Source organism: Nyctereutes procyonoides, unplaced genomic scaffold (assembly GCF_905146905.1).
Source record: "Nyctereutes procyonoides isolate TBG_1078 unplaced genomic scaffold, NYPRO_anot_genome, whole genome shotgun sequence".
NCBI classification, from domain to species: Eukaryota; Metazoa; Chordata; class Mammalia; order Carnivora; family Canidae; genus Nyctereutes; species Nyctereutes procyonoides.
In genome coordinates this window covers 26334637-26346132 of record NW_026575052.1, presented here as the reverse complement: position 1 = coordinate 26346132, position 11496 = coordinate 26334637, and the positions used below count along the sequence as shown (strand labels likewise).

At 52.3% G+C, this 11496-nt stretch overlaps 1 protein-coding gene across 4 annotated transcripts in view; it reads right to left on the bottom strand.

The window, feature by feature from the left end:
* Positions 1-11496, bottom strand: part of NLRC5 (NLR family CARD domain containing 5) — an 80404-nt gene that overhangs the window by 1207 nt on the left and 67701 nt on the right. For all 4 annotated transcript variants that reach the window (XM_055332025.1, XM_055332026.1, XM_055332028.1 and 1 more), the window contains 13 exons: positions 11246-11329; positions 9495-9578; positions 8736-8819; positions 6219-6302; positions 4916-4999; positions 4450-4533; positions 4063-4146; positions 3846-3923; positions 3058-3141; positions 2902-2973; positions 2568-2651; positions 1064-1147; positions 673-756 (listed from right to left, as the gene is read on the bottom strand). In XM_055332025.1, coding sequence (XP_055188000.1) covers positions 673-756; positions 1064-1147; positions 2568-2651; positions 2902-2973; positions 3058-3141; positions 3846-3923; positions 4063-4146; positions 4450-4533; positions 4916-4999; positions 6219-6302; positions 8736-8819; positions 9495-9578; positions 11246-11329 — 1074 coding nt within the window. The remainder of the gene's footprint in view (positions 1-672; positions 757-1063; positions 1148-2567; positions 2652-2901; positions 2974-3057; positions 3142-3845; positions 3924-4062; positions 4147-4449; positions 4534-4915; positions 5000-6218; positions 6303-8735; positions 8820-9494; positions 9579-11245; positions 11330-11496) is intronic.

Sequence of the window (11496 nt, the reverse complement as noted above, 5' to 3'; positions counted from 1 at the left end):
GGGTTAGACCAGCATGGCTACTCTAGGGAAACGGTGTCCTCCACACCCACCTCCTGACTTTTCCCACTCAGTCTTCATCCCTAGGAGCTCGTGATCCCAGCCAGGATCATGCTCATATGATACATATGTGCAAAGAAGGAAAAAGCTCCCATTTCTTCAAGACTATACTTCCATCATTTGACATTGTCATGAGATACCGATTTTTATAGGACAAGACACTTCACTCCCATTTACTAGAAATCCAGCATATCAACTATATGAATGGTATCCCTTAGAGGCAGTGCCCTTGTACAGTACACAACCTATACAGCTGTATGTTGTGGCTGTGATGATACCATTTTCAGTGCTTACTATGTGCTAGGCATTGTGCTCAGTGCTTTATATAATTGTTTGGTCCTCACAGCAACTGTCAGAGGTAGATATTATCATTGAGCCCATTTTATAGATGAGGAAATTGAGGTCAAGAGAGGTCGAGTCACTGACACAAAGTTACATAATTGGCAAATGGCAGAGCTTGGATTTGATCTAGGTCTGCTCGCTGCCGAATTCTTGGTGGAGAGATCCAAGTCTCCTCTGATAATCCCCAACCTGGGTTTTGCCTCCTTCTACAGGGAGGTAGAGGATTGGCGAGGCCTCCCACCCACCATCTCTGCCCCTGTGAGCCCTTTTTACCGAATGACTTGGATGCCAGACCCTTGTGCCAGCCCTTCAGCCAGGAGCCAGGCTCCACAAGCTGTGATCCGATTCTTCTCCAGGCTTTGCAACAGAGAGCAGAGAAAGGGAAAAGGGAGAAACTGGCATGAGTGTGGGGGATGGGTTCCCCTATGCCCCCCTGACCCCAGGCCAAGATGCTTATGGAACCCAACAACAGTGCAGCAGGAAGGCTGAAGGCTGCGACCCAGGGAGAGCTAAGTAGGCAGGGACTTGGACTAGAACATGTAACTCAGGGAGGGCTTCCTGGCAGGCAGGGGCCTGACCCAGCAGCCTCTTGGCTTTCCCCAGGATGGAGGTTCCCCTTCGCATCCTCCCCCAGTTCCGGTTTCCCAGGATGTGCCCCTCATACTCCATTCTCTTCAGCTGGCCCATCTGCGGCAGGACCCGGGCCAACTCGGCAGCCGCCTCGTCCCCGAGCAGATTCCAGGACAGCCTGCAGGGGAGGGGTCCTGAGGTCAGTGGCAGGAGATCCTTGAGGCCCAGGGGTAGAGACAAGGAGGCAGGTGGGGAGGGCTGGGGGCCAGCGGTGGAGGCTGCCATGCAGGTGCAAGAAAGGCCACTTGATGGTGTGCTTGTGGGCTCTCCCCGAAGACTTTTCAGGGCATAGGTGGTCCCTTCCTCCCCCCATTCCCATTTTGAGCTGGTCATCAATCCTCAGGAACCCAGACAGCCTGGGATCTGGCTGTTAAGAGAATTCAGAGCACATGGTCTGCAGCAACCATGTCCTGATGCAAACTTCCACCCTAATATTCCATCATAATATTTGCCCTATTCATGCACCCCATTTTTCTTTAAAGTAGTCTTCCCCACCCTGCCTTTTTTTTTTCACTTTAAGAAACTGATCTCAGGGAACACTTATCACTACTATCAATGGGAAACCTTCACTGACAACCCTAAACAGAAGGTAGTTATAAGGATAAATACGGCGCAGACAACAGTATTGACTTCTAGCAGGATCCTGTGTCCTTCTCAGGTGCTGAGCCTGTGGCCTGCCCCCTGCTGGTTACAAAGGGACACCCATGAAGAAAAACTGAAGCAGAACAAATTCAAGCATTGAGACACTTAACTCTCTGGCATGGTGGTATTTCAGGACCATGGCAATTAGATTGCACTGGCTAATCTCGAATTTATCTTTGATATAAAGTAATGATCTGCTCTATGGTACACAATATTTTTTGGCTGATCAAAATAAATAAGGAAAATCACCAGCATTAGGTGTTAAAGATACCTTAGCATGGATGTGAGACTTTGGCTTCGGTGTCATGTAATGAATGACAAGGATGAGAACCTTTAAGATGCAAACCTAGTAGCCTCTTAGAATACCCTGTGTCCTGTACCTTAGGAAACAGCATTTTCTTCCATAGTGCATCAGGGTCCCAGCCCAGTCCTGGTAGTGCATCTCCCCCTGTGGCAGAGCTGCCCAAGGTCAGAGTGCCTCTGATTGCCAAGAGGGAGGTGGGCATGGCCAGCAGGCAGGGCGGGGGTCATGCTGGTTTCAAGCATTCTTCACTACCAACGGGTGGTTTGTAAACTGAAGCTCCGTAAGCCAGGAGACGTGATCTATCCAGCCGCCTCCCAAAGGAAGGTCAGGGGCAAAGAGCTTTTGGACACCAGCTAGCCTACCTCCCTCGGCCACTCCACAGTGAAGAAAAACGCAGCAGAGCCCGAACGGACTTGCCCAATATTACTCACAGCCAAAATGTTAAAACTTCCTAGAGAGGGAGTTTAAGTAGGAACGACCCTCCCCGTTTACAGATGGGGCACCGGTCAGGGAGGGAGGGGACCAGCTATAGGCAGACCATGGCTGGCAGGCAGGCCGGGACCCCAGGTGCCCCACTTCTCCCAGCACTCACAGGATTTCTTCCAGGGCTGGGCAGAGCACCAGGCTGGCAGCCAGGGGCTTGGCGGTGTGGTTGTCGATCTCACACGAAACCAGGCTGGAGACAAAGAAGAGGGCGGGAAGGAGGGTGTCTGAGTCAGGGGCGTCTCCAGCCAGCCTACCCTCTGCTAACGGTGCAATCAGAGCAGGAAGGAGAGGAGTGGCCAGGGATGGGGGGCAGGAGGGAGCCTTAGGAAGCTCCCCTATACCTGAGGCCTCTGTCACCTCACAGGCCTTCCCAGGTGCCAGAGACAAGGGCTGCCCCTACCCCACCCCAGCTCCCCAGGTAGTCTCAAGAGGCTACTTACTCTATCTGCCTCAGCAGGGGGAGCCCCTGGCAGAAATGCAGGACCCCTCTGGCCAGACTGTTCTCTGCCAAGCTGTAGGGCAGCGAGACACCTGTGAGAGGAGCCCCCAGACCCTCCCTGGCTGCCCCTGTGCCCATGCTCCAGGCCCCTGCTCACCTGATCTCTTCCACATATGGGCATCCATCCAGGGCTTGGCTCAGGCTCAGTGCCCCCTTTGGGCCCAGACGGCTAGACGGCAGGCTGGGGAAGGGGATGGGTGAGGGGAGCCTGGGGGACCAGGTGTGGGGGTTGGGAGCCTTCCCAGAACCCCCACACTCAGCAGTTTCAGGCCACACCATCAGACCATCCAGGTAACTACCCCAAGCCCCCTCCCCATCCACACAGGACCCGGTGGGTATTAAGCACCCTGGCTTTTGGGTGTGAAATCCTAAGTTCAAGGCCTGGCTGTTTCATGAGTAAGTAAAGTAAGCTCTCCATGCGTCTCCTGGCTTTAGTCTCCTTGCCTGGAAAATAGAGGGAGTAGAAACCCGGGCCTGGGGCTGCTGTGGGGGCTCCAGTGAGATCCTGGCATAAACCAGTGTTTTTTCTCCTGCCCACCCTTTGCTGACACTGCCTTACTTGCCCTCAGCCCTCAGACTGGCTCAGGGACACGCCGAGCTGAGCAGAGACCATTGTGCTTCTTTTGTAGACAAGGAAACTGAGCTCAGAAGGGGTAGTGGCTTGGCCGACGGCCCAGAAGGGGCTGGTGGCAACCCAGGACAAGGTCGGGTCTCCCGCCTGCCCTGCCCCAGCCTTCAGAGGGAGGGGAGGAGTGTGCAGGGTGGGGGCAGCTGACCCCAGTACATCCCCCGCTCTGACCTAAGGCAGGGCTGCTCAGCCAGGGAGGCCTTGATCCCCCAATGGCCCCAGGGCACCCCTGCCTGGGGGGGGGGGAGGACACTCACTGCAGGACCCTCAGGCGGCAGGGCAGTCCCTGGGCCAGCCCCAGGGCTGTGGTATCCCCCAGGACGTTGTAGCCAAGCCTGGAAGAGGAGAGGGATGAGGTGAGCACCGGGCTGTCTGGCTCCCCACCCCTGCACTGCCCTGTGCCCACCAGGGGACACGAGGGCCAGGAGGAGTGGGGGACGCTCGGGGCGGAGGGCAGCCAGCAGGCACACTCACATCAGCTCCTCCAAGTGCCTGCAGAGGGTAAGGGACTCTGCCAGCCGCATCCCTCCAGCTGGACCAATGCCATTCCCTGAGAGGCTGAGGGGGATGGACGTTAGACCCTGGGACCCTCACGTCCCCCCACGCACCGCATCTGCTAGGGCCCCAAGAGACCACACCCCCGCCACACACCTTCTCAGCCTGATGGGGCAGAAAGGGCCAGAGAGGAGCCCGGCCTGGGCTGGCTGAAGGTCCCAAAGTCGGTGGGGCCAGGAGCCAGCCCAGCCCCACCACTTGGACCGTGACGTTGGGGGGAGGAATGTCACCACGAGCTGGGGCCAGTGTGTCCCCAGATCACGGCGTGTCTACTGAGGGCCCCTATCAGCAGGACTGACCACTCACTCTATCTTCCTGAGCTCCGGCAGTCCTGGTAGGACGGCAGCTAAGTGCTGGGCACCGGTGTCTCTGATCTGGTTGTGGCTCAAGCTTGGGGAGAGAACAGCAGAGAATTGGCGCCATCCGCCTGCCACACAGGTCATATTGTCCACGTCTCCCCTCCCAGAACAGAAGAGGAAGCTGCTGTCTGGAGGGAGTCCCCTCCTGTTGTGTCAGCTGAGCCCTTCACCCTCTTGTCTTCTGTTTAGGATGTTCTCCCCAGTGTCTGACCTGAGTCCCTCTTGCTGCCATCCACACTCTCACATCCTATCTTGGGGTCTCCTGACGGTCTAGGCCTGGGGTCAGGCAGTAGGAAGTGGCTGAAAGCAATGGGACTAAGCCGGGCAGGGCATACTCAATCAAGGAGCCCTTTGCTTTCATCATCTGACCCTGCCGAAATTGTCTTTGGTTGGGGGAGGGATGAGGAACTCACCCCAGCTCCTTCAAGCTCATGGCAGCTCTGAGGGCCTCGGAAAGTTGGTGGCAGCCGACATCACAAATACCGTTCCTGCTCAGGCTGGAGAAGCAGAGGCTGTGGTCAGGACCAGAGGCCTTTGCAGGTGCTTTGCAAAGCTTTTACACAACTGGGAACCCAGATGCCAATCGATCAGCTTCAAGGGTTGGAGAGGGGGACAGGCAAGGTGGCTGTAGCCAAAGTCCAGATGAAAAAACTGAGCCCAGGAAGGAGCCATGACTGGCCAAGGACCGCTCATGACTTCCAGGCAAAGTAGACATGAAAGCCCAGAGCTCCCCACTCCCCTGCCCCGAGGGGAAGTGGCCACATTATTTTGGTCTGGCCAGGCTTTGCCTCAGCCTCTGTGTCAGGAGCTCCAGGCCACCCCAGCTCAATGCCAATTACACACGGCCTCCGCAATTCAGGCAATTCATGTCTCCACAGCATAGGTGTCCCAATCTGGGCAAATGCTGGGCTTTTCCAGAAAGCCAGTTTGTCTTTTCTGCACCCTGACCTTGCTCTGCCTCCACGAGTGTGGAAAAAACAGAACAAACCAAACCAGTGGAGGTAAACTCGGCCCCGTGTCGCATGTTTAAAGATTGCTTTGTGTTCTTTCACTTCACAAACTGAACTTCAGCGAAGTGCCTTTCTAACAATTAATTTGGGATGAAATGACCTCGTCCCAGAACTCTCTGACCTCGTTGGCCGCGCACTCCTCTGGCCAGCCTGGGGCGGGGACTGGGGGAGAAGCAAAGCCACGCTTTGTGTTGTTGCTTGGGTTTCTTCTTAGTTGCCACATTTTATGTTTTGAAAAATCCCAAGAAAAGAACGTGTTTTATCTATTCATCAGGGTGGCCAGGGGCCCAAGTGGAGAATGTCGAGGTCACCAAATCGGAGTCTAGACCCTCATTGCCTGGAGTGTGGTTGGTTCCCCCAGAATTGGTATCATGTGGGAGCTTGTTGGAAATGCAGAATCTAGGCAACCCAGGCGTGTGGCATCAGAAATGTGAGCAAGAACACAGGGTGAATTTGTGCATGTCAAGGGCTGTTCCAGGACTGGGCTCCAAACCCATCAGGTCCCTTCTGTCGTCAGGAGGGAGTTGGTGGCATTGAAAGGCAAGAGCAGTGGGCATCAGCCCAGGATGGCAGCAACGTCCCTGGGGGTAGGAGTCACGGGGGGCCTTATGGAAGAGCCCCTAGTGCTTCCCAGGGCCGGTGGTCCCAAAAGAGCTGGGGAACATGTCCCCCCCACTCATTCCTATGGGGTTTCTTGGCCACTTACCGGAGGCTCTGTAGGAGGGTCATGTGGCTTAATCCTTGAGTGAACACAGCCAGGGTGGAGCTGCCTAGTGGGAGATGGCTGAGGCTGCAAAAGAGGAGGTCAGAGGAGGACTTGGTATTGCTGGGGCTGGGTCCCAGGTACAGAGACCAAGGCCCCATCCAGTCAGGAGGCTCTGGCATTTAGCAATACCCAAAGACCTCCAAGATAGCCACTTACATTCACACAGAGCAGACTCATTCTCATTGTATAAAACAAAACCACATGAGACATCCAAAGGCCATTTCTCTGCACAAATTAAGACTCCCCAGGCAGCAGTTTTATGTTCTGAATCACACCAGAGCCAGACTGCTGACCAGGAATCCTAGCAATCACACAGTGAACATAAACTATAGGCCCAGCACTGAGCTCAGGGCCGTCCTGAGGAGTGGAACTCTCTTGTCCCCATTTTACAGATGAGGCACACTGAGGCTCAGAGCATTATGGAAGGAGAAGCATTGGGAACAGGACCCAAGTCCATAGACTCCCATTCCTGGACCCCACCTATGCATCACCCATGGGATCACACTCCTGTAGGCCCCAGGCTGGGCAGGAAAGATTAATAATAATAATAATAACAACAACAACAACAACAACAATAAATAGTAGCCAGTACTTGCAGAGTGTGAACTCTGTGCCAGGCTCTGTTCTGAGGTCCTAATATATATTATCTCATTTAATCCTTGCCACAAGCCTAGGAGGTAAGTAGATATAGCTATTATCTCCAAAGTTAAGATGGGGAGAAAAGCACAGAGAAGCTAAGTAACTTGCCCGAGCTCACACATTCATAGGTTCCCTGGTCTGCCTAGAATTGAGGGGGGCTCCAGGATGCGGGACTCTCAGCCTCAGGGAAACTAGGACAGATGGACACCCTACCAAGAATTAAACCTGGGTGGTGTGACCCCTAACCATGGTCCTAGCCTCTATTTGGCCACAGATGGACAGGTGGAAGAAGTCAGCCGGAGGTTCAAGGAAAGCTGCCTGGCAGGGAGGAGACATTCAGAAATGACAGCTCTGAAACCAGAGGAGGTGTCTGGGCAGTGCGGATCCATCCCCTTCCTTCATTATGCCCATTTTATAGTTGAGGCAGCTGAGGAGGTGAGAGGCAAGGAGGAGCACTGGCTGCCTGGGACACCAGAGAAGGGTCCCACATCTGTCCTGTTCTCTGCAGTACCTCCAGCTCCGAGTCCTGGGCCCCTGGGTAAATACCTGTCAAATGCGTGCATGAGCCAATCAATGACCTCACTGGGCCTCCAACAACCCCCTCCCTCTGCCAGAACAAAAGCTTCCAGAAGGAAGGGAGGCTGAGCAGAGGTGAAGGCACATGGGGGGAGGCCAAAGAAACAGCTCAGGAGAAAGACATGTGGGTCCTCTGGTTAAAGGTCTCTTCAATCCATCCATGCCCTGGTCCCCAGCAAAAAGGGACAAAAGTGGGAGAATTTTATTGTTAATGAGCAAAAAGTCAGAAGGCTACTTTTCAATTATATTCAAAACACATGTTGAAACAAATCCAGAGGGAAATTCACAAACTGCTCATTCACAGCAGCTTTCCCAGGAGGATGTCGCCACTGGAGGATGTCGCCACTGAAGGATGTCATGTCCTTTGTTACTTATTTCTGTAACTATGAAACTTTTTATAACCAGTGTATATTTTTGGTCACCAGGTGAACTTTGAGATTAAAAGTAGATGCCCCATAAAAGGGTCTCTCTAGATGCTGTTATGTCTGGGCATGGTGGCGGGGAGACATTCACTGACCCTTCATACTGAGACTGTTTCTTGTCTTTCTGGAACTTGGTGACTCCAAATTATAGTTGAGAGTAAAGAAGTTGCCAGTTACTAAGGAAATGATTGTAAGCAAGTAGCAGTGGATGTCTATGGGTCTAATTTGCCACAGTTTGTGTCCCCTTCTTCTGACATTAGCACCCTGAAACACCACCAGCCCCTCAAGACCAGATAGTTGGGTGAGTGTGTGACCCAGATCTGGCCACTCAAAATACCGTGTGATTGGCTTAGGGGTGAGCTTGTGACCTGAGCTAGACCAGTGAGAATCATCTAGAGCCTTGTGTTATAACTACACAGAGAAAGGTGCTCCCTTTCTGAAAGTTGGTAGGAAGTGAACCTGCAGCTGCAGGGATGTCCTGCCTGGCAATGAAGTCAAGATGGGGGTAAGGAGAGAGCAGAGAGAGAGAACAAATACAGAACCCCTGGATATAGCTATGCCTGAAGTTAGATTCCTTGTAATTTTCTGTGACACGAGCCACTACACTAAATTTCTGACTTGGGTCAGTTTGAGTATTTGTTTCCAGTGATCAAGCATTTTCATGGCACTCAGAGCCAGGTAAGGGAGTAAAAGGGAGGGCTTTTGGCTCACCTCTATCCATTCAGGGATATCATGGTTTGTTTTCACAAGAGCTGCAAAAGTTCCTAGCCTTACTTCCAGCTCCTCCCTCCCTTTCCCCCCCTTCCCCCCCATCACTTACTCGAGCTTCTTCAGCCAGCACTTGCCCTCAAGGACCGTCATCAGCACTTCAGTGTCCTCCTCACCAAACTGATTGTTGGACAAGCTGGAGGGGACCAAGTACGAGGTGAGTGTTAGACAAGCCTGCTCGGCTCCTGGAGATGAGCTCTCTCACTAGAAGAGGGACTAGCTAGACTTCACAAGGATGCCCACTCCCACCCACCACCCCCCTGCCCCAGTCTCTTAGTGCCTTCAGGAGGGCAGCTTGGGGTCTGCAGATCCTGGACCATCAGGGCCCTGCTAGCTCCAAGGGCCAGGTTTTGGGGTCCCTGAGGAGGGGGGCATGGCCATCACAAGCTGACCCAGCTGAGAAAGGATGCCCTGGATGAGGGTTGCAAAAAGAAGAAGCCAGGGACAAGGGACACACACACACACACACACACACACACACAGTGATTCCTTCGGCCCCATAGCCCTCTCTGTACTCTGACACCTATAGCCACCCCCGGCAGAGAAGGGTGATGATCCTCATTTTACATTTTATGTGAGATAGCCCAAGACCAGACAGGCACAGTTATTCTTATGACTGATAAGTTGAGACCAAGAAGATGGTGCTTAGCTTTCCCAGGCCACACCCAGGGTTGCAGGATTGCTGGGCTTCATCAGGGAGCAAAGTGATAGGCTGAAGTCTCACCACCCACCTTGCCAAAGGCCCAACTGTCCTCTCCACCCCTGCCCTCAGCTGGGCCGTCCCTTCCTGGATCCCCCCACTGTGACTCACTCCAGCTCCTCCAGGTGGTGGCAGTTTCTCAGGCCAAATGTCAGGTGGGCCAGGCCCTTGGAGCTCATACAGCTGGAGGTCAGTCTGGTGGGAGTCAAAGGGCAATGGGTCAGGCAGGGGCTCTTGGTCTTGAGAGCCCTGGATGGGGTAGTAGAGGGCAAGGAAGAGGGGAGGGATAGGAGGAAAGGGCCTCTTTCCCCTCATAAATCTCCCCCACTGTGGAATGATTAAACTTAGCTTGGACTAGTTGAATATTTCCCTAACCCATTTATAGGCAGCAACTTCACCACGTGTGCCATAGTTGGGCATCCCTCTGAGGTCTAGCTAGCTATGATCTTTTACCACAAGCTCTGCATCTTCATTTAAATGACAAAAAATGAGCAGCAAGTATTAGAGAAGTGTTAAAGATACACTGGCACCAAAAGGACACCTTTTCCTTGATACATTCCATTGGATTAAAACAGAATTAAGCGTTAGGAAAGCTCCATTTTGCAACCATCATACTGACATTTGGTTCAGGCAAGAATTATCAATGGAGGTTGAAATCAGTAAATGACAGTATGAGCAAGGACAGGGTATCTACATAGTCTTAAAGTATCTTCCTACAAGATATGGATTAATTAGAAAGGGAAAACAGTAGCTTTGCAGGGGAAGAAACCTGGCTGACACCACCTTCACCAGGTCATCACAGTTACCATCACCAGTCAGGGAACAAAGAGACAACATGTGCCTCCCAAGAAGAGCACATTGCCTCTGGGAGATTTGTGCCCCATGTGCAGAACCTAAATCTAAACCTGAAGAAACATGGAAGCCAAACTGAAGGACTTTTTACAAAATCCCTGACATGTAAATGTCATGACAATATCATGTAAGACAAAGAGGGGCTAAGGACCATTTCAAGTTGGAGACCAAAGCCAAATGACAACTAAGTGCAGCCTGTGATCCTAGGTGGAATCCAGGACTGGAAAAAAAAATGCAACAAACAACTTGACAAAAGCATTTGGCAAAATTGGAATATGAACAGTAGGTTTTTTGTTTGTTTTTAAAATATTTTATTTATTTATTTGACAGAGAGAGAGATTGAGAGCACAAGCAGGGGCAGCATCAGAGGGAGAGGGAGAAGCAGGCTCTTTGCTGAGCAGGGAGCCTGATGCAGGGCTTGATCCCAGGACCCAGAGATCATGACCTGAGCCAAAGGCAGATACTTACTGACTGAGCCACCCAGGCACTCCATGAATGGTAATTTTGATAAGGACAGTGTACCAATGTTAAATTTCCTGCATTTTATACTTTTACTGGATTATGGGAAAGAATGTCCTAGTACTTAGGAGGAAATTCACAGAAATTGTAAGGGGTGAAGGGGCATGTTCATGCAACTACTTTCAGATGACTCTGAGGGAAAGAGGAGAACAGAAGGGAGGGGTGAGGAAGGAGGGAGGACAGGAGAAAGGGGATGTAAAAAAAATACTGACAAGGGGGTGAATTTGGGAAAATGGTATATGGAACTGCTTCTAGGCCTTCTGTTTGTTTACAGTTATTTCAAATGTTAAAAAAAAGAGAGAGAGAAAGATAAAGCATTGAAAAGGAAACCACTCTTGCCATGTGGCCATGTGATTGGCCACATGCCCTGATATCATTTCCAGGGCTGCAGGAGTCCCAGCCCCTGGGGTGGGGACACAGAATATCTCTGAGCCCAGGGCAGGAAGAAGGGGGCAGGGCCAGGGGACTGAGTGAGCATCTCAGCTGCATACCTGAATGTCTTCAGCTCAGAGAGAGACAGCAGGAGGTTTTTTAGCAGCAGGGAGCTGGAGTCGCAGAGGTTCACCTGGGACAAGCTGAAAAGGTCCAAGCATATTCCAGAGGATTTCAGATTGGATGCACCTCGGGATCATCCATCACACAGAGATGGGGAGCCCAAGAGAGGGGAAAGAACCACCCAAAAGCTCCTGGTGGGGGCATCTATACCACCCTGGGGCCCTCCCCAACTGGCCAAGTGTAATTT